The 27634-nt window shown below is 42.8% G+C and overlaps 1 protein-coding gene across 6 annotated transcripts in view; it reads left to right on the plus strand.

Moving 5' to 3' along the window:
* Positions 1-27634, plus strand: part of Dpp6 (dipeptidyl peptidase like 6) — an 863175-nt gene that overhangs the window by 539481 nt on the left and 296060 nt on the right. For all 6 annotated transcript variants that reach the window (XM_004860345.4, XM_004860347.4, XM_004860344.4 and 3 more), the window contains exon 2: positions 24144-24258. In XM_004860345.4, the coding sequence (XP_004860402.2) occupies positions 24144-24258 (115 nt within the window). The remainder of the gene's footprint in view (positions 1-24143; positions 24259-27634) is intronic.

Raw genomic sequence — 27634 nt, forward strand, 5'->3', positions numbered from 1 at the left:
AGGCTGAACTGAGCAGAGGCTCCCTGATGGCCATCGGTTGGGCCAAGCCATTGGCTGGGTCCTTGGGCCCTCTGCCTGGACCTCTCCATAGTGTTGTTTGAGAGTCTTTGTGGCATGAAAGCTTGTTTCATCCATAGAGTATGACCTACAGGTCCATGGGAAAACTGTGATGGTATTTCATAATCCAGCCTCTGCAATTCCATACCGTGACTTCTACTACATTCTATAGGCCATGCATAGCCAGCCCCGGTTTAATTTGTAAGGACCAAAGGACAAGAGGTTCAGATCATGAAGACCATCCCAGAGGTTATCTATCACTAGGCCTTTGTTTATGCTAACAAAGCTCTCCCTAGCTATCCTATCTGTTCATGCTTTCTCCCACACAGAGATAAATCTCTTGTCCTCTGTGAGCCTTCCTAGGTCAAAATGAATGGCTGTACACCTCCTCTGACGCACATATCAATCATACAGTGTATGCTCTCCTTGCCTGTAGATTTATCTCCAGTTGAGTTGAGGTATATTCTGGGGAAATTGTTTAAGGTTCTAGCTCTTAGATGAAGAACTTCCATATAGTAGATAGTAAGAAAGATTCCTGATGATTATTGGTCAGAAGTAAGAGGATAAAATCTGCTGCATATGTTTGATGCCCTCAACTCTGTGGCTTCGTCCAAAATTAATAGACCTTCTGCAAGCATGGTTAAATATGGTGACAGTGGTCATTGTATTGCAACCTTGCTGATTTTTGTGGAGAACTGGTCTGATACTGAAGTCTCTAGGTTTGGTGATCAGAAGCACATGCGGGTATGAGGACTAAAATAACATTAAGATCCTGTTTATAAGATCACTAAGTGATCTTGGGTTCAATTCTGAGTAAGTAAAGGAAGATTCGGTTACATTTGGGTTGACTTCATGCTACAAATGAAACTCTTAGCATTTTAAGTCCACTAATGGCGACCTCAGATACCCTCCTATCACCTAGACTATCCATTCGCAGCCAGGCCAGAGAGGCACATTCTCGGTATTGGAGAGGCTGAGCCATTGTCCCCATGAGATTTACTTGGTGTTCAGATTGAGGTTGACATCTCGGTGACATCCAAAAATTACACCAATTGTGGATTTAGAAGACCTACAGCTGCATGGGATGGATTTGAACTGGAACCTACAGCCTTTCCCTGCCTCCTCTGTCTCTACCTTGGAGCTGTATAACTCCTCTGGGGGAAGCATCTTCAAGGGTATTAGCTGCTACATTCTAGCCTGTTGCTCTAGTTAGTTTTTACCAATTTGAATAAATTAAACTTAGCAGTGATTACAGAAGTGTTTTCTTGCTTCCAAATGCAAACTTGACCTCAGTGGACAACTCAGGAAACGCTTCCAGATGGAGCTTATCAGAAGTGCCTGGCCAGCCAGCTCCTTTTGTATGCAAGCAATTAATATGAAAAATCTCTCAAGCAATTCCTTATCAAATGGGTTAAGCAGGCTCCTCAAAATCATGTTTACAGTTTCACCTTGTTTACCAAAGCCTTTTCCAGTCTCGATAAAAACTGTTACAGCCCAAGTTGAGCTCCACATCCTTGGATCCCAGTTGCAGTGTTCGTTTTCTCTCTCTGCCCTTAGGATATATAACCCATTGCCAGGAGGTAGGTGAAGCAAGGCCAAAGCACCTGGGCTGCTTGACTTTTGAGTGATCTCAGGAGCTCTTCTCCATGCCAAGTACCTTGCATACTGGCTCTGTGACACCCAAACTCCTTGCTTTGAATGTGTTCCCTGTGCGGTTATACTGCTTTTCCAACTTTGGTCTGCCTAACTCAAGCAGAGATCTTGTTAACATAGAGACTCTGTTGCAATAGATTTGGAATGAAAGTCCCTGGTGCTGCTAGCCCAGGTACCATGCAAGAAGGAATTAAAATGCACAAAGCCCTAAAAAGTAATGCCTGAACCTTTACTAACTAAAAATCACTTCCACAGCACAGGTCACCCTTAGAAGGTCCAACTCATGAGAGCGCTCTGGGCACCTGATGTGTGATGTGTCCCACATGACTCCTGAGTATCATCCATTGGTCTGACCCTCCTCACTTCCCACTGTACCCCCAGAGACAAAGGAGGAGCGCACAGCTTCACTTTCTTTGTTCCCTGTCAACAACTTCAACACCTTTGCACTCTTCCCAGGTAGACAGTTCATTCTTCTCATCTCCTTTATCTTTCCCTCATCCCCCCTGCCCCAGACCTCAGTCACTTGGCCAATGGCCCTGTGGATGGTGATGACCCTGCATGCAGGTGATGGTCCTATGTGTAAATGAAACTCATGTGAGGGATAGCTACACAAGGTTCCCATCTCCATCGCTCCTTCTCCAGCCTCCCCTCTGCCATCTTCCCCTTCCCCAGCATGTCAAAGCAGTCATCATCTCTTGCCTAAGTTCTTACAATAAGTGCAAAAGTCCTCTCTCTTCTGCTTAAGCACTGTCATGAGTGCATTGGTGGGATTTTATCATGACCCTTCCTCAAAGCCTTCTGTGGTTTCTGGTGGCTAAAACTTTCACTTGAAGTCAGGTTGATTACCAGTGTACACCCCAATCATACCTGACAGTGCCACCAATCTGGGAAATGTACACTTTAGTGAGTAGATCATGCACTTAAAGTGCCTCTTTGCCCTCAAGTTTTTCTGCAGCTGGAAACCCTCCAACATGCCATAATAGAACCTAAGAAATCCACTCCCTTCAAAGGCTCTGCTTAAATTTCACATTTTCATGGAGGCTTCCCAACTCCAACACCATTCCCAATCACAGTGCACTATTCCACTCAACTCTGTTCAGTCTGGAATTTTTAGCATCTTTTTAATCCTATAAATATTGTCCATTTAAAAATGTTCTTTTTATAGGCTTTCACATTTTAAATGACAAAATGTAATAGTCTTTGTATCTCCTAAATCAGCCAATGTAGGATCTTAATAAATACATAGGATCTTAATAAATGCTTAATCCATTTGGAAATTAAATTTGTGTGTGTGTGTGTGTGTGTGTGTGTGTGTTTTATTTTGGTTTATTTCTCAAGAGTAGATTTTGTGAAAAGTGATGGGAAGATGAAAGTACACCACCTGATTAAATAATAAGAGATAGGAAGAAGAGGAAGGGTTCTGGAATAGCTGATGTCAGATGTACCTGAAACATGACTTCATCTTGGGGTTCAACTTCAGAAGTAACAGGGACCTCATAATAAAACCACACCCCCTCCTCCCCACTTCCACTCAACTCCTCCCATCATGACTCCTCTGCCTCTCTGGAAAATGTCCTCTTAGATGTTATTTTTTCTGTAATTTTTACTTTTCTTAATACCCAAAAGACAATTTCCATAGGAACACGAGACTGAAATCTTTAAGACAAGTGTCTCTACCATCAAGTTATTAACTCTGTTCTCATGGACTCTTTGATGTCAGAATGTTCAAATACCCCAAATAGGAAGCTGTGAGTTTTAGACCCTCTAGGTCTGATGGGTCAGAACTGCATCTTGTGTTTTACTCACAGTGTTGTGCATTAATGGAAAAATACTATCAGTATTTACTGTCATAGGCACTTTCTTCATCACTGAGACCAAATAACCCGACACCTGCAAGCTAAAGGAGGAGAGGTTTATTTTGGCTCATGTTTTCAGTCCATGGTAGGCTGGCTCCAAGGAAGGGATGGTGGAAGGGATTGTGGAAGGGCCTGGGTGCAGGAGGGCTGCTCACTTCATTGGAGCCAGGAAGCAGAGAGAGAACCAAGGACAAGGGAGGGAGATGCAGTCTTCCAAGTCATGCTCCCAGTGAACACCTCTTCCAACTAGACCCTACCTCCTAACAGCACATTCAGCTCTGAACTCATCCGTGGGCCCATCCACTAATGAGCAGAGACTTCTAGGATCCAATAACCTTTCAAAGCCCTACCTTTGACACATGAAACCTTGGGGGAAGGCATTCCCCATCTAAACAATAACAATAGCTAGCATTAGTTATAGCCATGACTGCTAGAAATTAGATATAAGAATTAACATCCAAAGAATTAATAATAATCTTTACCCACGGGCTTTTGTCATTAGAGTATTAAAAGAAAAACAATGAAGATACTGTGTTTAGTCACTGTTTTCTTTGAAGAAGTTTGAGGCTTTGAGGTTTGTGTATATCAACAACCTGGAAGGTTAACTTGGAAAATAACAAGCCATGGGCAAAGAATCTTCTCCTTGCTCTCGCAGTGCACCTGGGTTCTCAGATCGGGTGGAGGAACTTCCTCCAGGCCTTCCCAGTGACCTTGGTTTTCTTCATGCGTGTTTTCCCTCCTCTTTCCTTCTCTTGGCAATGGTTAAAGCCAGAGTTTGTAAAATCTGTGAATGTTGTCCTAGGAGAGAGACAAGAGCCTTAGAAATCTTTTGTAGCAATATTTACAATATCCCAAGTGTGATCACATGTCAGGCCAGTGTCTAAAAAAAACCCCATGGGCCAGAGATTTAGCCCAGTGGCACCATGCTTGCCTTACAAGAGCAAGGTCCTGAGTTCGATCCCCAGTACCAAAAAAAAAAAAACAAAAACATGTAGATGCACACAGGAACATTACCCAGCCTTTAGAAAAAGAGATCCTTTTCTAAATTCATTCATGTTTACATCACAAAGGTGAATGAACATGAAAGAGACTTTGCCATGCTGAGTGATTAAATCAGACCCAGAAAGACAAACCCTGCATGACTCCACTTGCAGGAGGGATCTAATATGGTCAAACTAGTGGAAGCAAAGAACAGAACTTCAATTGCTAGGGCTGTATGAAGGGGAGTGCTGATGGATGGGTGGAACACTTTTGTTATTTGGAGTGAAGACGTTCAGGGTCTTCTGGGAAGTGTTCTGATCACAATAAAACTAAAGATGCAGAGGCAATCCCAGCACCAGGAGGAGGCTCCCTGGCTGCCATAGCACTGCTCCCAGTGCAGAGGAGGTGAGCCAATCCCAGTGCCCAGGAGGAGGCACCCCGGCTGCCATAGCACTGCTCCCAGTGCAGAGGAGGTGAGCCAATCCAAGAGCCCAGGAGGAGGCTCCCCAGCCACCATGGCACCATTCCCGGTGCAGAGGAGGTAAGCCACAAGGGCGCCAGCAGCACCCCACCCCCACCCCGTTGAAATGAGAAGACATGTAAACAAGCCTCTAAACCAGACTTCCAGATCACCTAAAACAACCCCAAAGGGAAATGAGATGGAACATTGTGATACTCAACCATCAGGATTCCCTGAACTGGCAACAAAAGAAGATCTGGAAAAAATGAAATCAGAAATAATTTCTCAGATAGCAGAGATTGTGCCCATAGTGCAAGATAAGAATAATAAATCTAGAGAGGACACAGATAAAAAAAATAGAGGAGCTGAGGAGCATGACGGAATCCCAAAATAGGAAACAAATGGAATCCATAAAACAGATACAAAGAGATTTCCAGGAGATTAAAACTCCATTGAAAGCTTGCACAACAGAATGAGCCAATGTGAGGACAGAATTTCAGATATAGAAGATAAGATTGCAATTAGTAACAAGGAAAAGAAAAATTTCTTTAAAATTGTGAAGAACCATGAGAAATAAATCCAGCAACTGCTAGATGATGCAAAGAAGAATAACATAAGATTGATCAGAGTCGATGAAGAAACTGGAGAGAGCACAGATGACATAAAAAACTTTTCACAGAAGGGATGACAGAAAACTTCCCAAGCAGAGGAAAAGAACTTGACATATAGATAAGTGAGGCATATAGGAGTCCAACTAGCCTTGATCAAAAAAAACTACACATAGGCATATAATAATTAGGATTCCAGAAACCCAACAGAAGAACAAAATTCTACAAGCAGTTAGAGAAAAGAAACAAATCACGTCAAAGGCAAGCCCATCAGAATCACAGCAGACTTCTCAATGCAAACCCTCAACGCAAGAAGAGCTTGTAGTAACTTATTTCAAACCCTAAAGGAAAATAGCATCCAACCCAGACTGATGTACCCTGAAAAACTTATCTTTCAAAATTGATGGAGAAATAAGATACTTTCATGACAAAGATCACCTGAAGAACTTCATGAATATCAAACTAGCGCTCCAAAAAATTTTAAACAAAATCCTAGGAAAAGACAATGAGGATCACAAACCCAGGAAGCCCAGAAGAATGAATCCATTGGGTGCGACAAGAAATTAAAAGCAAAGGGGGAGAATCCAACAAAAAGAAAAAGTCATGACAATGATAAGTCAATACGTATCAGTTATAACCATCAATGATAATGGTCGCAACTCACTACTCAAAATAAATAGACTGGCAGAATGGGTCAAGAAGCAAGATCCAACAATATGCTGCATACAAGAAACACACTTAATTCAGAAAGAAACTCATAGACTGACAGTTAATGAGTGGAAAATAATACTCCAGTGATGGGAACCCGAAAAAAAGCAGGAGTAGCCATCCTCTTTGCAGATCAAGTGGATTTCAAACCAAAATCTGAAACACTTCTGGTCCCAAGAATTTCAGATAAGGGATAGTCAACTTGTATGTACAACTCTATTGTGAACATGTGTTTTCATTCCTCTCAAGTAAAATCTTAAGAACAGAACTGTTGGTTCTTAACAGTAATGCAAGTAATTTTTATATTGTTTTCTAAAATGGCTTTATCATTTCACATTCACATTAGCAGTATTTGAAAGTTCTAACTGGTTCACACCTAAGCTGACATCTGTTCTTTTAAAACTTTAAACTTCATCTCCCTAATGAGTGTATAGTACGATCTTGTTATTGTACTGATTAGTATTTTTCTGATTCTAGTGTTGCACACCTTTCCTTGTGCTGTACTGGCTATTTATCATCTTCTTGTGTCTACTTTCTAATTGGATTGTCTATTAATGAGCTGTAAGAGTTCTTTATACATTCTGTCCATAAGTTATATGTATTGCAAATATGGTCTGTTTAAGGACTACTTTTCTTTTTTTTGATGATGTCATTTAAAGTTCTAAATTTTGATGCAATCTCCTTTATCAATTTTTTTCTTTTATACATTATGTTTTTTGAATCCTACAAAATTCTTGCCTACCCTAAATTCATGAACATTTTCCCTTATAATTTCTTCTTAATGTTTTATAGTTTTAGTCTTTCATATTTAGGTTCATAGATTCTTTCAAGTTATCTTTATGTATGGAAATAAAGGGTTGAGATTAATTTTTTACATACAGATAACAGGTGTTCTAGTACCATTTGCTGAAAACACTGTCTTTTCCTTTGCTATTGAGTTGAGTTTATGTTCTATAAAATGTTAATGTTAAATAAAATAATCTTTAAAAACTCAGTGGACCATATATGTGTGGTTCTATTTTCAGATCTTCTGTTTTATTCCAATGATCTATATGTCTTTTCTTATGCCAACACTGCCTTGATTACTGTAGCTTTACAGGCAGTCTTAAAATTAATTAACTTAGCTCGGTGGTTCTGGCGCCTGCCTCGCAAATGCCAGGTCCTGAGTTCGATCCCCGGTACCAAAAAAAAAAAAATAGGTAATAAATGTCTTCCAACACTGTTTTTTTTCCTCTTTACTTTTCTAGGTCCTTTGTACTCCTATATAACTTTTGCATTTCAATATCCAATTCTTCATTTATAGCAAGTATACATAGACCTGAATTTTTATATATACCTTGTGCTTTCTAATCCTGCTAAATTCAAATACAAGTTCTAGAGGCTCCTAGTGATTTCTTAGTATTTTCTCTGCAGATGGCCATTTCATCTAAATATAAAGATTTTACTTATACCTTGCCAATCCTATGCTAATTGTTTCTTTTTATTGCCAGACTATTTTGGTTTGAGCCTATGTTTCAAAGTTTAATGGACAGATGAAGAATATGTATATCTGCCCTTGTTCCCCATCTTAGGGAAAAAGCATTGAATCTTTTCTATTCATGTAAGGTATTTTTGCTGAAGTTTGGAGTACATGTCTTATCCACTGAGAAGGTTCTGTTCTACTTCTAGTCTCCTGATAGCTTTTACCATGAACAGCTGTAGAATTTAGTCCAATACTTTTTCTGCAACTAGTGACAGGATCATATGGCTTTTTCCTTTCCTCTGTTAAAATGATGACTTTTGGGGGTGGATCTTCCAATGGTGAACCAACACTGCCATCCCTATAATAAAACCACTTTCTACATACTGCCAGATCTGATTTCTAATAGTTTGTTTTGTTAAACAAATTTTTTATCTATGTTCATACTTTTTTCTTCTATTATCTTTGTCCAGTTTTAGGATTAACACAATGTTGATTTCCTAAAATGAGGGGAGAAGTGTTCCTTCTTTTTTCTGTTTTAAATGTTTGATATAATTTATCATCAGTTAAAATGTGTATAAGCCTGTTGTTGTCATTCATATAGGTAGGTTTTCAAGCTAGGAATATACTTTCTTTAATAAGTGCTGTTCAAATTTTATATTTCTTCCAGAGTCAGTTTCATTAATTTGTCTTCCAAGGTAATTCTTAGAAGCTGTCAAATTTATTTTAAAAAGGATTTTTGTAATATGCTTTCTATATCCTTTTAAATTCTGCAAAATCTGTAGTAATGTCCTCTAAATTTTGATATTGTAATTTTAAAAATGTATAATTGATATTGCGTAATAGGAAGAAAAGGCCTAAAGGAGTAGGGGAAATGGGAGGGGAAGGCAAAAGGAAAGAAGGGAAAAGAAAAAATATGAGAAAAGGAAAAAAAAATGGAAACAAAGTCTTTGCAAAGAGAGAAGGGTGGAGGGGATGAAGGGAGGGCAGAGAAAGGGGAAAAAAACAAGAACCAAGATACATCATGTAAAGGTACAAGATCCTAATGATGAATGTAACTGTATTTTATATGTAAATTGAATCAATACACTTAATGGAAAAAAATAAAATAAAGATGCATATGAATGAATAAAGAGAGTAAGGCCAATTTGAAATGAGAATTCTTGAGCTATGGGACTGGGCAAGCCAGGATTTGAAATCTGACTCTACCAATCACTAGGTGTGTGAATTTGCCACCATACTTAACTGGTCTGACCTCAGTTCCCACATCTGTAAGTGGACATAACTATGTCCAGTTTCCAGCATAGTACAGAAATTGTACGCACTATGGCAGTGCATGGCACTGCACAGGAGCCCAAAATTTGTAATTACTCTTCTGTAACTTTTCTCTAATTTCACATCTTTGAACTTCAGTCTCTACTCCACTAATAGTTGGACGAGGCTGGGTGTTGTGGGGGTGGTCTGAAGACTTTGCTTTGTGGAGGTTATATCCTAATACAGTACATTCAAATGATGCTGAAAGCTCTTAATGAACCCAGTCAGTTCCATCAAAGAAATTATTAGGAAAGAAGTGAAACCTGTTATTTAATTTAAATGCTACTGTGCAAATGGTTTATGACCATGACCTAGGTGCCCAGCACACAGTAGATACTAAGGAAACATTTGTTTAATTATTGAAATAACTAAATCAATCATAGCTGCATTATGTAGATGGCACATTTAAAACAGGTGTTTGAGGAAAGGTAATGCAGTGTCAATTTAGAAGGAAAAGGGCAGGATTTGAAGAAAGCAGTAAGAGATGGCAAAATATTTTGAGCCAGAACAGTGGAAAGTAGCTGCTGCCTTGGCCCAAGGGAGCAGTTACCAGAACCAGCACATTGCCACAGCAACAGAGGAAAGCTCTTTTGAGGGATGAGGCATTGGGCTATGGGGAACCACGTTGACGTTCCTTCCAGTCTTTGTGCCCAGGTTGGGGTTTAGTTGGAGAAGGGCTCAGAGCCCCTGGCTGGAGTTGATTGAGGAGTAGTCTGTGTCACCCAGTCACCTGTTGTTCCTTAATAATGAAGCATCTTGCTATTTCTGAGTATCAAACAGAGGATACAGAAAAAATGAATACAACAAATTGTGTCATCAAAGAACAGTTTTATTGGCGAACACATCTCTGTGATGATTAATGAATTGGAAAATTGTAAGATGCTTCCCTTAATCACTTTTACAAATTAATTATGTTTTGCAGCATGTCTAAAGATTTTGATTGCATGGTTTAAAGCCAAGTTTGGAGAAAAAACAATGAAATGTGAGTTTATTTTCACTTCAAAATCCAAGAAGCACATTAGCCAAGTTGCTCAAAAAGGTGCTGGTGAAATTTTCTACCTGCACACAAATGATGAAAAATAAGAGTTAAAACCAGAAACTAACAGTCGAAAGAAAACAAGACAATGAGCCCTTCCCTTGCAACAATGGAGTCTTCATAGATTTTGTTTTATGGCTTTTTATTTCATTTCTCTTTCTGTGGGAAGAAAATAATCAACAGTTTTCCCACTAATGTGGACACATACTGTATATAACAGTTTTATATTCCTCCCTAAAACAGTGGAGAAAGAATATTCCTACTATTCTCTCCCATCTTTATCTGTGATGAGAAACCAGGGTATCTCAGGCCTACAATCAAAGCCGGTGTTATTTTCAACTCACAAAAGTAGCATGGCCCTTCCCAGTGAACTTGGAATCACATTGGGTCTGTGTGGATAGTCCAGGGTGCTTCCTATTTTAAGGCCTAGTGACTTAGATTATCAATCCTATCCACTACTTCATTCCCTTTGCCATGTCCCGTAACATATTTGCAGATTCTGGGAAGTAGGTTGTAGATATCTTTAGGAGCCCTGTGGTCTATCTACCCTTGGTGAAAATGTATGTAACATGAAGCAATTTCCCAGCTAGACCTGGTAGGGACCATCTCTCACTGAGCTCTGGCCTGAATCCATGACAGATGACAGTAAAATGGTTTATAAGTGAGCAGAGAACTAAGCTAAGAGTCAGCATAAACTCTAGACCCAGCAGTTGTCAGTTGATGCCTTTGTTACCTCCTGACCACCTCCTGCTCTTCTCTCAGTCTCCTCACGTGTGAACTGAAGGCTTTCTGTTGGGTGGTCTCCATGATCTCACCCAGAGACCTCCAAGCTTGAGAGATCTGTTTGCCTGTGGTGAAGGTCACAGACAGCCACCTGCTTTGGGGGATTATTTCCTTCTTGTTGGTTTATTTTATCATGGATGCCTCTAGAATCTTAGGCACATTTAAAGTTCATTATTTCCACATCACACAATTGAATGTAGATGAATCCTACTGTGCAGTGTCTAATGGATAGATTACTGTTTCCAAAACAGATGAACAGAACAACTCTGTACAGCTTCCCTGCTCCTTTGGAAGAAGTCAGAGTTGCCTTAGGGCTGACACAAAGGATTGGGTCTGGGTTCTAACAGACTGTCATAGTACATGTTGGGTTCCTTCCAGAAATCAATGACACACTTTTTCTTTCTCATGTGAAGCACTCTACAACACTGCACAGAATTAGATACTCCTAAAGAATATCTATAAAACTATATGCAAATATTGCAGCCCCACATGCCTACAGGTGAAGGCAGGTGGTATAGTCCCAAGTGGTCCCCTCTGGAGCTCAGTGACAGCTCTGAACTCCACCTGGCTCATAGTCTGGGCTCATCTCTCATGTGTGGGAACATGGCCTGGTCCCTGCATGAGCTTGTAGCTGCTCAGTACATCCAGAAGTGTAGCAGTTTCCAGGGGACTGTAATCTCTTCCTCCTCTTTGTTTGTAGGCTAGCTTGAAAAAAAATTGTACATATTCTTAGTATTTAAACTGATTGGCAATGAATTTGAATATTATAGGGCTAAAAGATAAGATTTTCATATAAATGACTTAGTGGCAAATTTAGGATTGGATTTGACTTCTTTGCTACTATAGAACACATCAAGTGCCAATGGTATTATATAAGATGTGTTTTTTTCCATCTGATCTTGCCAAGACAGTCACTGGAGCTGTCCTGCCACTGCAGCTGTTTGTGTAGAGTAGTCTTTAGTAGATGGCTTCTCAACCAGGAGCTTGGCAAAATGCCTTGGTACAAGAATAAAAAAATTTACAAACGTAACATCTTGTCTTCTCATTGAGTAGAGAATAGAAAAATCAGCCAATTCTAGAACTATTCAGTTCTACATTTGAAAGATAATTCTTACAGCACATACTTTTGGTTGCTTCTGTGATTGAGGACCTGCTTAATACAAAAATTGCATGGGAATTTGGGAAACTCTAGTGATGAATGACCTGACTTCAGAGGAAGAGGCAGCTCTGTGATAAAGCAAGATATGTGCAGAAAACCCCACATTAGCTGTGTATTTATTATACTATGTTGACCCTGGTGCTGTGATGGGCTTGTCAGAGCTCCTTGGATGGTTTGGCTTGGACTCGTTGGGGAGGTCTCTGTATTGCATGGTGCCTGGGTTGTAGGACTCAGCTTGAACTATATTTAACTAGGGCTTTGCACCAGTGCAGAATGTCACAAGATTAAGGACTGATCACTGTGGCTGCTGGGTCACTGTTGGAATGATGTGTTGGGATGATATAAAACCCTGAGATGATGACTTTGGATAATCATCAGCATGGGGCTTATTTGGTACTCTTCAGAAAAATGGAGCCAAAAATTATTCCAAAAAAGTGAGCATCAGTTCATCATCAAACACAAAACTCCAAGAGAATCATTTGTTTCCTATAGTAGGAGTTGAAGGTTGAATGTGTTTGCTTAGCAAGTGATCGGGGCAGTTTTCTGACCCCCACAAATTACCATTCCCTCCAGTAGTACTTTCTAACAGTGGCACGGAGAGGATGGGTCTGTTTTAAACAGGGCGGTTTTGGTGAACATCTCTAGGAACATAAAAATAGTAACCAAAATCATTAAATTTTTAATGTTGTAAGCAATTTTTGTTACAATCATATTTTCGTTTGTTATTTTTTGTTCTCTGCTTCTCTTACCTATATATATTATGTTGAGAGATACACACGTATTATTATCTCCGTTATCAGTGTCTAAAGTTAGGAGTAAATATTGTTTTGTGTTCATGAAATGCTTGAGATTAAGTGCAATTCACATGATATTAACAAAAGTTGGTGAAGGATAAAAATAAGATTTATCTTTGGCTTTATTTATAATTGAAATATTAATGTATGCATCCTCTTTATTCTGTAGGAGGTTTTTATTTCTTTCTTAAAATAAAGTCACTTTCAGGAGTTAAATTGTACCCAAGAGTATAGTGATTTGAAAGCAAACTTCAGCCTTTGGAAGTGGCCAAACTTGGCCAAAACATGACCTTCAACCTAATAATATACAACAATCTTGGCAAAAGCTGTTGTAGACATTTAAATATTTTCATGTGGAATGTAGACATTGTTTTTCATCAATGAGTTTGTTTCTGGTCTCTTCTGTGAAGCATGGATGTGCATGTCTGTGTCTTCAACTATAAGATGTTTGAGGAAGGAAACCCCTTTACCATGCCCCCTGTAGCATTCAGACCCTCCTCTAGGTGCTGGGATAGACGCGATGGCCAGGAAAAGCTATTTTTTAAGGCTTACTCCTAGAGAACTGATATGTACTGTCTTGCCCAAGACCAAGCCAGAAATTCATTTCTTAATACATTGTGCCTTAGGTATCCATGGTGTGGAAGCTCTGAATCAGTCTTTTAGTTATACTATTAGCTTTTTGAACTTCATATTGATGCTGTAGCCAAGTAACTTCATGTACAAGAGACCTAGAGGAACTGATAGCTCTGTGTTCCGAAGTCTGTATAAGACAAGACAGATCCATCTGGCACATGAAGGAAGAAGTTAAAAATCTGGCATAACTTCTGGTGAAAGGTTTTTATGAAAATTGAAAGGTAAAAGTTCTTCACAGGATTTCATAAAGTACTTCAGTACTGATTTAAAGAAATACTCAGAAATCAGAAATCAATCATTGGCTTTTAGAAAGAGAAAAATAAAGTCTAAACTCCTGTTGATTCTGAAGTCAACCTTTTAGCATCACACACCTAAACTGAGTCATACTCTTACCACGCAGACATGTGCAGGGCACGGTGCATGTTGAGGGGACAAGGAGCTCTCAGGAATGGCCCCCTCCTGGGCACATGTCGTTATGAAGTGCCGGACTCAGAGGTCCAGGGCCTAACCTCGGGTTCCCTCTGCTTCTTTATATCTGTGTGGCCTTGGATGGGCCCCTCAACCTCTCTGAGTCTCAGCTTCTTAACTTGTAAAACAAGATAATTCCTCTCTTGCTCAAATTAATCTAATCCTTGTTCTGCTCAAATGAAATGAGCACCAGCTGGTCACTTTTGAGCTGGTCAGAGGGACCCAAGTGTGAGCAATGCCAATCCGGAGGAGTTCATGGCCTCTTCTGGGGCATCCCAGGCACACAGCTGGCCTGGACCCACCCCTGCTGCTATCCCTGCCTTTCCCAGTCTCTTTTCAATGGAAGGAAATGCCTTGTGTCTTAGAGGTCCTGTTTCCTAAATCCTGGGGGTGGGGCATCATTACTAAAGAGCCTTGTTTTTAGGGACCGCACATAATCTGACTCCTCTTATAATGCACCCAAGACACTTCATAAACCAGGGGCTCAAGCTAATTGTCACAATCCTGTTGTCACAGCACTGCAGGTCACATGAACATTACCAGGAAAAATGTCACTGTCTTATTTGAGCACATAGAGACACACACTAGTCTCAGAGTTGCCACCCAAAGCAGATGACACTCTGGGGGTGCTGAGTATACAGCTCCCTCCTGGAGTCCAGGATCTGGGCTGGGCCAGGCACAACAGGGCAGAGGAGGCCCAGTAGCACCCATGTCTTGGGGCTGTCCCTGAATGAGAGTCAGGCAGGCTGCAGCCCATTCAGGTGGTGCTGTGGGCTGGGCACAGATCTGTCCTTGGCATGGTCACTGCCAGCACACAGGGGACCTGTCTGGCTGTTTCTGTTTTCTGGATCTCAGGGCTCCTTCCTGGAGGGTCTGAAGCACAGGCATGGCACCTGCCACTGTCACCAATCGGATGGCTCTGTCATCACCGTTCCTGTCACCAGCCCTCAAAGCCGGCAGCTTCTTTCCATTGGGTGCTCTCAGCGTCTCTCCTCCATCCTCAGATTCCTACAGGGACGTTGCCTCTCACCTCTCCTCTTCCCTGGAGCAGACAGCACTGCGGTGGAGTCTTGGCCTTGCCTGATGATGCAGTGGATGGGGAGGCTCGGAGCTACAGAAACACTGGCTTTAACCTCTGGGATGAGATGTGAACAGAACCCCACAATTGGCAGGCTTAACCCAGCACTCTTAGACAGTGATGGCTGTCCACTGTGTCCTCCTGTAGTGGACCAGAGACAGCAAGCTCTTCTCTTTGTAAGGGCACTAACCCCACTCAGGAAGTTCACCCTCATGAACTAATCACCCCTGAGATCCCTCTAATAACATCACCTTGGAGGTGAGGATCCATACTCGTAAGTTTAAGGAGACACACTCAGCCCATTGCACTTCTACCCAGGTACAACAGAAGTGTGCTTTGGTGGTGTCTTCATGCCGTGATAAATGCACGGCCATGCATGCTAATCATCTGCCCTCTTCTGGACATTGCTCTGAGGCTTCTTTTATGTCCTTCATCCTCAACACGGTGTTGCATGGATGAGAGAGTCTCATAGACGAGAATGCTGGAGATCCGTGGGCTGCTGCTCGGTCACAAGCTAGGGGCAGACGCAAGTCCAGGGATATGGGACTCCCAGGCCCAGGCTCATCTAAGTGTGGCCTCAGTGGGGTAAAACTTCTTCCATTCAGGAAGCAGAGATCAAGTGCCAATTGTGGGAAAGCATCACAGGGCTCGGGGGCACCTGCCTCGGTCACAGTGATGGCTCATGTTTAGGTGCCTGTCTCAGCAGTCCGAGGAGAGCTGGATGTCACAGCTTGCCATGGCGAAGGGTGGCAGAATCCTAAGAGAAGTAGGAGGAGAGAAAGCTGGCTTCCATCCAAGGATGCAGGTGGGTGGAGGTGCCAAGGTAGGACGTGGGTGGGAGCTGTGCAGCGGAGGTGATGGGGCCATGAGCAGGAGGACAGAGCTCGTCCAGGTTTGGAGAGGCCAGGGGCCAGGACCTGTGTCCAGAAGAGGATGTTTGCTGGGAGCACAGCAGTAGGGAGGAGCCCCTGCCCTCCTCTACAGACACAGCTACGCCTGGCACAGAGACTAGTGGGTGTGCAAGAGCAGCCTATCACACCTCAGGCTGAGCACAGGCCTGGTCACCCTGCCCACCAGGTTGCAGCACCTCACCTTCCTAAGGTGGCCCTACCCATGGGCACATGAGGGGTACTCAGAGCCCACCAGCCCCTGCCCTCAGAGAACACCTACAGTCATAGGGAACTTCAGACTCTACCATGTTCTTTTTTGAGCACATTTCCCTGGCATGTATATTCATGACCCTGTTGTCCTAGAGTGTATCCCAGGACCCAGGACTGTGTCGAGCTCCCTTAACTCTGAGCTGCTGTGATACTGGGACTGACTCCAGCCCCAGCTAGAAACCAGGTCTCAGCTGGCCCAGGTCCTTGCCTGTCCCCCAGGGGAACTGGGAGAACAGTGAGGAGGTGCTTAGATGAATCCAAGGCACCTGTCCAAAGTAGCTCAAAGAAACAAAGAGCAAAATAAGAGCCAATGTATTCATCTTCTCCTGGGCAAATCTGCAGTCGTATTAAAGAAGGCCACATAGGAGTAGTTAGGTTCTAGTCAATTCCAGGGACTAAGTTATGACCATGAAAGGGAGACATGTGGAATTGGACATCAAAGCAGCCGTGACAGTGACTAAGCAGGAAACAGCTCCAGCACTGCTTCAGAAAGTGGCAAGAATGATGGAGTCAGTGCTTGGATCAAAGGGGAGTAATTTGAGGGGATTAATGGCAGTGTGCCTTGTATTATAGTGTAATACTTATTTTTTTGTTTAAACACACACTGTATTTTTCAATTATACCTTTCTTTTTAAAATTTTTTGTACAAAAACCTCTGGATCATAGGAAGATATTGTACATGAAGGCATTAATTCCATCTGTCCTGGCCCATTTTTTCCAGAGAAGTGTATGACTTATTACCTCGACCTTTCCTTGTGATCCAGCTCTCTAAAGGCTGACTGGTCCTTTGCCTTCCCCTGGGCTCCCAGGTCTCCTCATCTGCTGCAGGATACCCAGCGTCTAACACAGATGTCTGCTTTCCTTCATGTCATACGTGTCGTGGGGCTAGACAGGCCATAGGTCTCCTGCAAACATCCTAAACTGTGTGTTTTTGTGTTTTTAAAATTCATTTTACCCACAACAATAAAGGTGTCCATAAGCTTTTGAAACCTGCCATGAAAAGCCTGGCATGGTGGTGCACGCCTGTAATCCCAGCACTCCAGAGGCTGAGGCAGGAGGATCATCCTGAGTTTGAGGACAGCCTGAACTACATAGCGAGATCCTGTTTCAACAAACAAATAAAACTGCAATGAAGACATTGGGTCATGTGATCAATTAAATCACCTAAAAGCGGACTGATGAAACTGGAGTGATAAAGTAATAATCTGAATTTTATTTAAGAAATAAACTCACTCAGCTGTTGCTTTGGTGTTCATGGCTACTCCCAAGGGCAATCGTGGCAATTGTGGATTCCAGGATAGGAACTGTGCTTCTGGGAGAGAGACTGGGAGAGGAGTGTGGAGAGGGAAATGGGAGAGACAGACCGAGAAGGGGGATTGGGGAGACTGAGAGATTGCATCAAAGCAACTGCATACTGAGCCAACCCTTTCCCCACAGCATCCCAGACGGGGACTGGTCTGACTGACGGTCTGACTGACGGTCTGACGTCTCACCACCATCTGTGTGAAGTCTGGCAGAGCAAGGTCAAGGTCATTCATCTTGCCCAAAGCTACCCTCAGTTCCTCAGGCTAATGATTACCCCTGTCTTGTGCTTTGCACCTCCATGAAAAATTAAGAGTCCCCAGTAATGAAGACGGGGTAAATGAGCCAATAAAACAGAAGCGGGAATGTGTACCCCGCAGTGTCCCAGAGTGATTATTGACAGACATGTGTCAGTTGCTAAATGTTATTTAAAATGTGTTCTCCCTGCCTTGAAGTCATTTGTGGCCCCCTGAATATGGAACTACAAAGAGCAGAAAGCTGCTTTACGGTCTGGACATAGATGCACCATTGATTTTGTAATTTGTTGCTACCTTCTACTTATAGTAAATGGTCCATGGTACATAAAAGAAATTTATGTCAGAGCTTTTCACAGTGAATAAATATTAGGAAGAAAATACATTTAAACACCAGAACGGACCCATGTGAGGGGAGACCCGCCTCTCCTCACTGTTGTTCATTTTCTCCCAATCAACTTTATAGTTGCTCTGTGAATGCTTTGGACGGTAAGGTGTGTGATTCCACCTTGGCCTGATATTTGACACACTTTAAAGCACAGCAGGGGAAATCCTGGCCTTTTCCTATGCGCTTTTCTAATGTCAGTAAACACAATGAATAATTAATTAACCCTGGCTGCTTCTAGAAGGTACTGATGGTGGCTTGCAGATTGCTCTGCATGTGTTTGGATGAATCACAAGACACCATGTTAGGTGCTGGTTTGTCTCTGCCTGTTCCCCACCTCAGGCTCTTGAAACTGCACCGGGTCACCAGATGCGGCCCATGAGCACTAGGCTCCACCCTCTCCTGTGTGTCCTCTGCAGGGGACACAGGCCCAGCTCTGCTCCTAACTGCTGTGCAACCTCAAACCCTCCAGTTAATTTTCACTTCCTCTAAGAGCCTTTGCCCAGTGAGGATTAGCACTCCATCTATTTCTCCTCATTGAGCCCTGAGCTTCCTGTCCACAGTCTGCTCACACTGTCATGCCAAGTGTGCCCCCTCCTACGGGTAGTCAGCACAGGAGTGTGTCTGCAGTTCACCACTTTGGCCAGCTCTTGTGTCAACAAAGCTGTTATGCAGTACACAGACACAGTTACCCTTGCTACCGTAAAATACTGCAGTGAAAAGCTACAAAAACACTGAGCTCAGAGCTGATAGATTCAACTCACCTGAAACTCCCCAAAACTCCATCCAGATCACAACAGGCAAGATCTGTACCCCAGAACTCTGGTACCTGTATGCCCCCTTCCCAGAGTGACTCCCTGCTCCCCTGAACCACACAGCATCTGAGGTTTATAGAAATCCTTTCTTGCTGGTCTTCATAAACTTCAGTATGAAACCCTTACTCAGAGCATGGTTTTGATCATTTTTAAACTATATAGAAATGGAATGGTTCATTATGCAGTCCATGTGTCTGACCTACTTCACTTAAAGTTATATCTGTGAGATTCACCCAAGCTACACATGTAGGTCATGTTTGTTGCTGTACAGAATCACCTTCCATTGACTACACCACCATGTCAGGTCAAACAGTGACATCATGACACCAGCCCCACCAAAATGTCCACATCCTGACCCAAAAACTTGTGAATGTGGAGGTGTATAGCATAGGGGGACTAATACTACAGAAGAAATTAAGATACTACAAGAACCAGCAGAGTGAACCCCTTTAATCCCAGCATTCTGGAAGGCTGAGGCAGGAGAATCACAATTTTGAGCCTAACCTGGTCAACTTAGTGAGATTCTGTCTCAAAATAAAAAAATGGTCTGGGGATATATCTCAGTGCAAAGGCCCGGTTTCAATCCCCCCAAATAAAAAGATATTATAAGCATTAATGAGTTGCATCTTGTGGCTAATGATTTCTCTGATGGTATCTACATGCCTGGCTATGATATCAGCAGCTGTTACCATGGATTCATGAATAGATCCCATTCCTTCTTTCAGTGTAACTTGATACCTACAATAGCTAAAACCTCTGAAATAGTCCCAGCTCCTGAGCCTTCTGGGGACCCCCGGCTGGGACCACCAGGGCAGAGCCTTGGCTTCTACAGGAACAAACTTCCTCCTGTGGAGCCAGCAGAGGGCAGCTAAGTGCCCCACAGAGCTTCCCTGGACAGGTAAACTCGTTCTGCTGTAATGGGCAGTCTTTCCCAAGAAAGCATACACAAAACTAGCAAATTAGTTGTTTCAAAGTGACCAATCAACCAAGTGAGTGATTGACGTTTACACCTGGGCTTGGTTGCACCATTTGACACACACGGAGCAGGCGCTTTGCCAGTGACTGGACGCCACACTGTCTGGGACATGGAGCCAGGACCTCGGCACTTCCGGTAAACTTTGATGCTTTGTTCTCAGGTTTCCAAAATCAATTCAAACTAGTTTAAGTAAAACAGGACAGAAAATATTTCATAAGATAACAAGTGCATATTATTAAATCCAAGGGGAGAAATACATCCTGGAGGTAAATGATGTCAAAAACTGGAAACCAGGAGGGCTTATTCTGTCTTCTTCATGTCTCATCTCTTTGCATCTCAGTCTCTCGCTTCTTTCCTGTCATCCTCTAACCTGCTCACTCCTTCGGAACCCACTCATTACATGGAAATCAACCCTCAACTCCTCTACCCACCTCGGCTTCTCGGGGTTCACGACACCAGTCAAGTTTTAAGTCCACACCTGAAGCCCTGGAGCACACTTCAGGAGAAGAGAGGGGTCCAGGGCAGAGTATGACCCCTGTGCTTTGAGGGAGTTGGATCATTTTCTAGCCTGATTCTTCCAAAGCAGCTCTTCCCTACTGGAACACTGGGTCAGGTGGCAAGCCCACTTGCAAAGATAAGCTCAAAGTATTTCAGTGTCTACCATTAACTTGCTGGTAGTTCTTATCTTTATTTGTTAGTCACTTAATATTTATTAAGTGCCCATGGGAGTTTTTGACACTCAAAATGATGTGTTGAACTTGCCAAAAAAAATACCCAGTATAGAAAGTTCATCTCAAAATTGCCTGTGGGTTCAGTGTGTGTTCCAGAAGGCAGCCATTACTTATAGATGCTAAGACATTGTTCTCAGACTCGAGATGGGAAAGATGCAAATGCTCAGTTTTGCATTCTGCTGCTGACTTTGGTAGCGGTGTTTTCACGAGGTATGTTGTGAAATTTCTTCTGAGATGATCAGGTCACAGCACTGTTGCTTTGGGGAATTTATGGAACCACTTGATACCTTTAAAACATTCTATCAAAACAGATCTCAGTTAGGTTGAGCACTGAAAGTAAGAATAGCGTATTTGGCATGAATTTCATAACAGAATCTATCAGCCACAATCATTTAAGCTGTGGACCCTAAAATAAATTGAGCCCTCGTGTTTTCAGGTAATTACTTTGCAAGTGAAAGTAATCCAGATAGATGCTGGAGTCAATAATTCAACTGATTTTTTTTTATTTTGTATTAATTTTTGATTTTTTTCTAAGAATAATAGAGCAAGCGTTCAGTCTCCAAACATAGTTTTGTAGACTATAGGCAGAGGGTGGGCAGCTGCCTTGTGAATGAGGTGGATACAATGCTGGAGTTTGGAGTCCTCCAGCAGAATGTAAAGTCACACTAAGTAAATAGTCATTTTTAGAAGTTTCCAGATTTGTATGAGGATGGACAGTGGACCCTCATTTTATGCCTAGGGCCCGTAAGAAATGGCAGTGGAGAGCCCAGCAGAGATGACAGGGGCATTGCATAGAACACGGAGGGAAGGGGGAAGGAGTTGGGGAAGAGGCACCCCCGGGGTCCTCCAGCCTGATGGCTCTGGGGAATGACCATCCACTCCTCTTTCACCAAATTGGTGACAATGCATCATTAACTACCAGTCCTCCCAAGTTAGGCCTGCCATACTTAACTTCTAATTAATCAGAAGGGCTTGTGGGAAGCCTATTGGCATCCTCTACCTCCCTCCCACTCACACAGTGTGGATGCCTCAGTCTCTGGAAAGCTGCTGCTCAGCCCACCCTCCCTGCCACCTCCCGGACTCATACTATGGAGCCAATGTTAATTGGCATCTTGTAGTCATGTCCTTCATCCATCCATCACACTCATAGCCAGCAGAAGCACTGCCAAAGTACCCGCAACAAGCAAGGCAATGGTAATGTGGGAATCTCAGCCATGGGAAGTGTCACCTGCTGCACAGTACCCTGCTGTATGGATGGTGAGATAAGATCTTCTGGGCCCATGTGCAGCCCAACCCAGTGCTGATTTATGCCCAGCCTCTGAATTTTTAAAGCCATCCCTTTTTCTAGCTATATCCTAGAAAAGGCCTCTTTCCATTGCAGGAGGCAGAAACAGGTTGCTAGTCCTCATCTGCTTCTGAAAGCTGCCTGATAGAAGGAGCGATGGATTGGTGGGAAGATGTATTACTGTGAGAAGCAGAGTCAACTGGCTTCCTCCTTCCTGCTGAGAGGGCCATCTGGTTGACCCCACTGCCTCCAGCTAAGGGAAATAAAATGTGAACTTGCCAGCTGTCCCTTGGTGGCTGGCACTGCCTGGCCTACACTGTCACTGCAGTCTCTTCTGTGCACCTGCCACCTTCCACCATGGTGACACCTCCTGCGTCCCCAGCTTCCTGCACTGTGGTCTCCTCTTTACTGTGAAGTCATCTATCTTCATTTCTGCTGGGTGTGGCTCCTTCTGTCCCTTTAGCTGGGCAGCTGCACTTTCCTTCCATGAACCCAGCAAGTCACATGATGGGTACTCAGGACATTCAGGGGGCTAGCTTGCTGCATGGGGACAGCTACACTTTATGGTGGACTCATGTGGCTGTTACCTGTGTCACCCTTATTCAGGGACCTGGCAAAAGTGAAGATTGTTAGTGCAGAGGGCGCATCGAGAGGAAAACAGAGGAATGTGATTAGTCTATAACCTTTACTTCTTTCGTAAGTGTAAGGAATTTAATGTCCTTTTGAGCTCTTTCCACTTGGGGTGTCAAATGTTCCTGAAACATTATTTAGTGTGGATAGCAACAAATAATAAAGCAACATCTGATGTTCTGAACATTATTGTAAGTTTTAATGTGCTCTCAAATATAATTACACCTAATCCTCAATGTACCTAAGCTCTCAGCCCTTCTGCCTCACAGCCTTCACTTTCTGTAATTCTTAAAATCATCTCCGTCTTATAGTTTGCATTTGAATCTGTTCTCCTCCCCATAAGCCACAATGTATGGTAGAGGAGCAAAGGGAATTCAGGAGAGAGGAAAACTCAAGCCAGGAGAGATGGGGCAGCATCTAACAGAGTGGAGAGAGCACATGCATGGGACCTGCTGTGGGTGTGCGGGTTCTACCTTCTGTGGCTGGGGAGGAAAATTTTAGTGAACTTTCACTCATGGATGAAGATGTATTTATATATTACTTTATGTACTTTCTGAGATCATCACTGCTCTATTTGATGGTGGGTTGGGTCATGTGAGCTGTAATTATGAACAGTAGGCAGAAGGACTCTCAGATCTTTACTTACACAGAAGTTCCATTTGCAATGTGGCCATAAGCCTGTAACCACTTCTATAAAATTTATTTCTGTATAACTAATAATAAACATTACTAAATGCTACTATCATGTTTATTACTTATTACTTATAATTATTAATATTACTCCTTTGCCTCTCAAAGAATCCAGGGTGGTCTATAAATTATATGGTCATCCTAATTTGGAGGGAACTGAGAATTTGGTCTCCACAGCCAATTTGCTGGCTTACATTCCTAGATTTATTCACTCTTTCACACCTGTTGGCAGTGTCTGAAGACCCCTCTCCAACCCTCAGCCCTTAGTGCATCTTGAGCTGGCTCTGTGGAGAGCACTCAGTCTAGAGCAGGGACAGGAGCTGCCCAGGGAAGAGAGAGCTGGGAACCCAGAAACTTTGTACAAGGAGCTATGAGAGGAAGACTCATGTGATGTAAGGGCATAGGCAGAGATCCATTAACACACCCTCAGTGTGTGCTAAACTTGGTGCCCTGAATTAGAAGCTATAGCATGGATGGGACAGAAAGGAAGGATGAGAAGATGGGAAATCTGATTGCTCCTGGTTGGATTCCATGGGGAACAGGTGGTGTGAGGAGGGAATGCGCCCTAAGTCCATGCTTCCAGTATTGTTTACTTGTTACTGGGAGGAGGGCACTGGGTTGGCACAGAGCTATCCACACAGCATAACACTGGGTTCTTTGGAGCCAGCATCGCACCCTGGCCCAGGGGAGAGGCAGTCCTGCAGGCAGAAAAAATTCACAAAGTTGCTGGCAGAGCCCAAAGCTGTGGGGAGGAAGATACCCCTTCTTGAGTTTTGGTTCTTGGCTTAAACTGCAGATGTTTATTTGGGGTGGTTTTTACTTCCTGGTATTTCTCACTGGGTTTCTGTCTTTCTGTGGTTATTCTCAGGAGCTGGTGGGGAGTAATCCGCCACAGAGAAACTGGAAGGGCATCGCGATTGCACTGCTGGTCATTCTGGTCATCTGCTCCTTGATCATCACCTCGGTCATCTTGCTGACGCCAGGTACCTGAGCTCATTCTCATAAAGCCTGTCACTTCCAGGGAGAAAGAGCTCCACCTGAGATGTTTTCTAAGTAACAAGGGCATAGTTTTACCTTGTGATGTTTTTTAAGCAACTACAGTTACATAATTTGTCTTTCCTTTATTCTACTTCCCCTTGCTCTACTTCTTCTGTGCCATATGATAAAGTGATGTGATATGCTTTCAATGAAGGGAAAAATCCATTTCATGTGCTTTGAATTTCTTTATGTTGTTGACTAGGTGAGAATGTTTGGCACATATTAAAATTCAAAATAACTTACTCATGCTTGATGAACTTAAAGGCACTGACATTATAAACATAATAACTATATAATAGAATTATGGGGTTATAGCAAAGATGAATTAAGAAAAGCCAGATGTGGTGATGCACTACTGTCACCTCAGCACCCTGGGAGGCCAAAGGAGGAAGATCACCAGTTTGAGCATAGCCTGGGCAACTTGATGGAAGTGAGACCTTGTCTCAAAATAAAAAATAAAAGGACTGAGAATACATCTCAGTACAAAGATTAGAGAGTTAATAACCAAGGGGGGAAAAAACCTATTAAAAGAGCATATATTGAGTGTGAACGGAAGGTACCAGACTTATTGGATACTGCTAATGAACAGGAGTACCAACCAGAGCCCCAGTCTCTCAGAGAGGAAAAGGCACACGGAAAGCTGCGGCAAAGGCCTCCCCTCTTGTCTCTGGGAGTGGTCCCAGGGAAGTCCTCTAGAGGCTTTGGGTACAGAGAGTTCCTTTATGAAGTCTCCTACAGAGAGGGCAGTATGTGACCATTCATAGAGTGGTAAGAATGATATTCAAAGCAGTGGAGCAGAGAAGAGAGCCTTCACCCATCACATGACCATGTGGGAGTCACCATAGGAAAACGTTTTATCCATTTTCACGGTCATAATAGATGCCTGTGCTTGTGGGCAAAACCCAAACTTCCAGTCCTCAGTAAACAGATTGCACAGATATTGCCCTTTAAAATAGAAAAAGGAGTAGTACGGTAATTCCTCAAAAAGGTAAACAAAGTTACCATTTACCTAGTAATTCTATTTCTAGATATATACCAAGAAAACTGAAAACATATTTATATGAAAACTGTGTGTGGTGCTCATAATAGCACTATGTATAGTAGACTAAGAGTGGAAACCACTTAAATATCCATCACCCCATAAATGAATGTTATGGCTTGTATCCAATGTCCCCTCAAAACCTCTTTCACTCCTAGGTAGGGTTTTTCTGAGCTTGCTGGATCTAGGGCAGTGGTGGTGAACCTTTTAGAGACCAAATGCCCAAACCGCAACCCCAAACCCACTTATTTATCACAAAGTGCCAACACTGCGATTAAACCTGAATATTGAGGTTTTAGTTCACAAAAAACAATTCATACATTAACCTCTTTTGTTTTAAAAGAAAAACAAATAACATGTGTGGCATAGGTTTGCCATCACCCATCTAGGGTGTGTGATACTGGGATTAGGGTGTGTGGTACATTAGGGTGTGTGGTCCATTGATTGGAATTAGTATAATACTGGGTGTGGCTGAATAGATTTAATGAAGACAGAAGCCCCATTCTGGATGTGAGTGGCACCACCCAAAAGGCATGGGTGTAGCCTGGATGGAATGAAAAGGAAAGGCAGGCTTGCTGTTTGCTACTTGCTGCTTCCTGTCTGCCACAGTTTCTCCTCTGAGATGCCCCTCTACCATACCACCCTGCCTTGGAGCCAGCCAACTATGGGTGGAAAGCTCTATAAACTGTGAGTTGAAATAAATCTTTCCTCCCTTAACTTATGGGTGTGAGGTATTTTGTTCCAGCCAAGAGAAAATTAACTAAAAAAAAAAAGACAAATAATTGAAGTTTATCCATATAATGGTATATTCCTCAGCTACAAAGAAAAATCAAGTACTTCCAAATGCTACAACATGGATATATCTTGAAAACATTATCTAAGTGAAACAAACCCAGCACAAAAGGCCACAGATTGGATGAGCCCCAGCTAGGCAAATCCATAGAGATAGAAATCAGATTAGCATTTGCCAGGAGCTAGAAATTAGGAGAAAAGGAAATGACTTTTAATAGGTATGAAAGTTCCTTTGGGGGTAATGATAATATTCTGGAATTTAATAGTGGTGATAGATGCATATTTGTTAATATATTTTTAGAAAGCACTGAGTGACACACAGTGGAAAGATAAACTCAATGATATATAAATTTTACCCCAATTATGCTGTTAGTTTAAAAGATGATAGCAAAGTTATAAAAAAAATAAGCTGGCCATTTATATATGAAAATGCATAAAACTTACCTAATACTGAAGAGGTTTTAGCAGAAACTGTGCAAATTGGTGTCCTGTGGTCCTTCTTGGAATCTATGTGTAGCCCAGAGCTGCCGGAAGGTGGGGCCTCAGGATGCAACAAAGCATATCCCTTGAGCAGGACAAAAACCCATGCAGCAGTTGAGAACTGCATGAGAGTTGAGAGGGATCGGGAAGGATTAGTAAGGACAAATACTTGTTTTGTTTGGTGACTGTGCTGGTGCTGATCTAACACAGCGGGGAACATTAGCAACTACATATTACAATTACTATAAAGAAAATCAGGTATCCTTCAGGACCTGGGAAGCCTGTTCCTGCCTTGGCTTATCTCAGAGCAAAGTTCTGCTTTATGTAAGCAAATTATTTGGCTCCTTGATCCTTTCTCACTCCCCTTGGGACTTAGACCCCAGCGATGTGTTCTGTAGCTTGTAGTTTCTCCCACATTCCCAAAGCCCATGCAAACATCTATGTTCCAGAATCTGAGCACTCTCACAAGCATTGCTAAAAGTGGCACAGAACAGCTTCCAGGAGCTGCCCACACAGGAATAGTCAGTGTAGCAGATGTCTAGATAGGTAACTCCAGGCTGCCTAAGAAGCAGCTCTCCATGTGCGACACTCAGTGCCTGGCATTTCACCACATAGGGAATCCAGGGCAGCAGTTAATTCAGAAGGCACTTTGCATTCAGTCCTTGTATGTGCAATAGGAGCCACTAGTGCAGAGTCCACTCTGCAGTAAATAGAGCTGACAGTCACTGTCAACCGGTATCTCTTTGGATGTTGACACCAGTCGTCAGGGGCAACAAGGAGCTAGAGATAAGCACAGCGGTGGGGGTCTGGTGGATCTCTGAATTCCAGAAGGACTTTGAAGAGCAGAATGTTCTTTCATTCTTCTGTTAAAATAAGCATGTGGCTGAGCCTTGCTTACTGCTTTGTGCGTGCGTGTGCATGTGCGTGTGCGTGTGTGTGTGTGGCTTCTGTGCATGGTACTCATGCCCAGGGGCCATGTGCCCTGGGCTCAGATCTGCCCCACATGAGCC

Source organism: Heterocephalus glaber, unplaced genomic scaffold (assembly GCF_053883595.1).
Source record: "Heterocephalus glaber isolate CG9 unplaced genomic scaffold, H.glaber_assembly_v1.0 deba00000818, whole genome shotgun sequence".
Taxonomy (NCBI): domain Eukaryota; kingdom Metazoa; phylum Chordata; class Mammalia; order Rodentia; family Bathyergidae; genus Heterocephalus; species Heterocephalus glaber.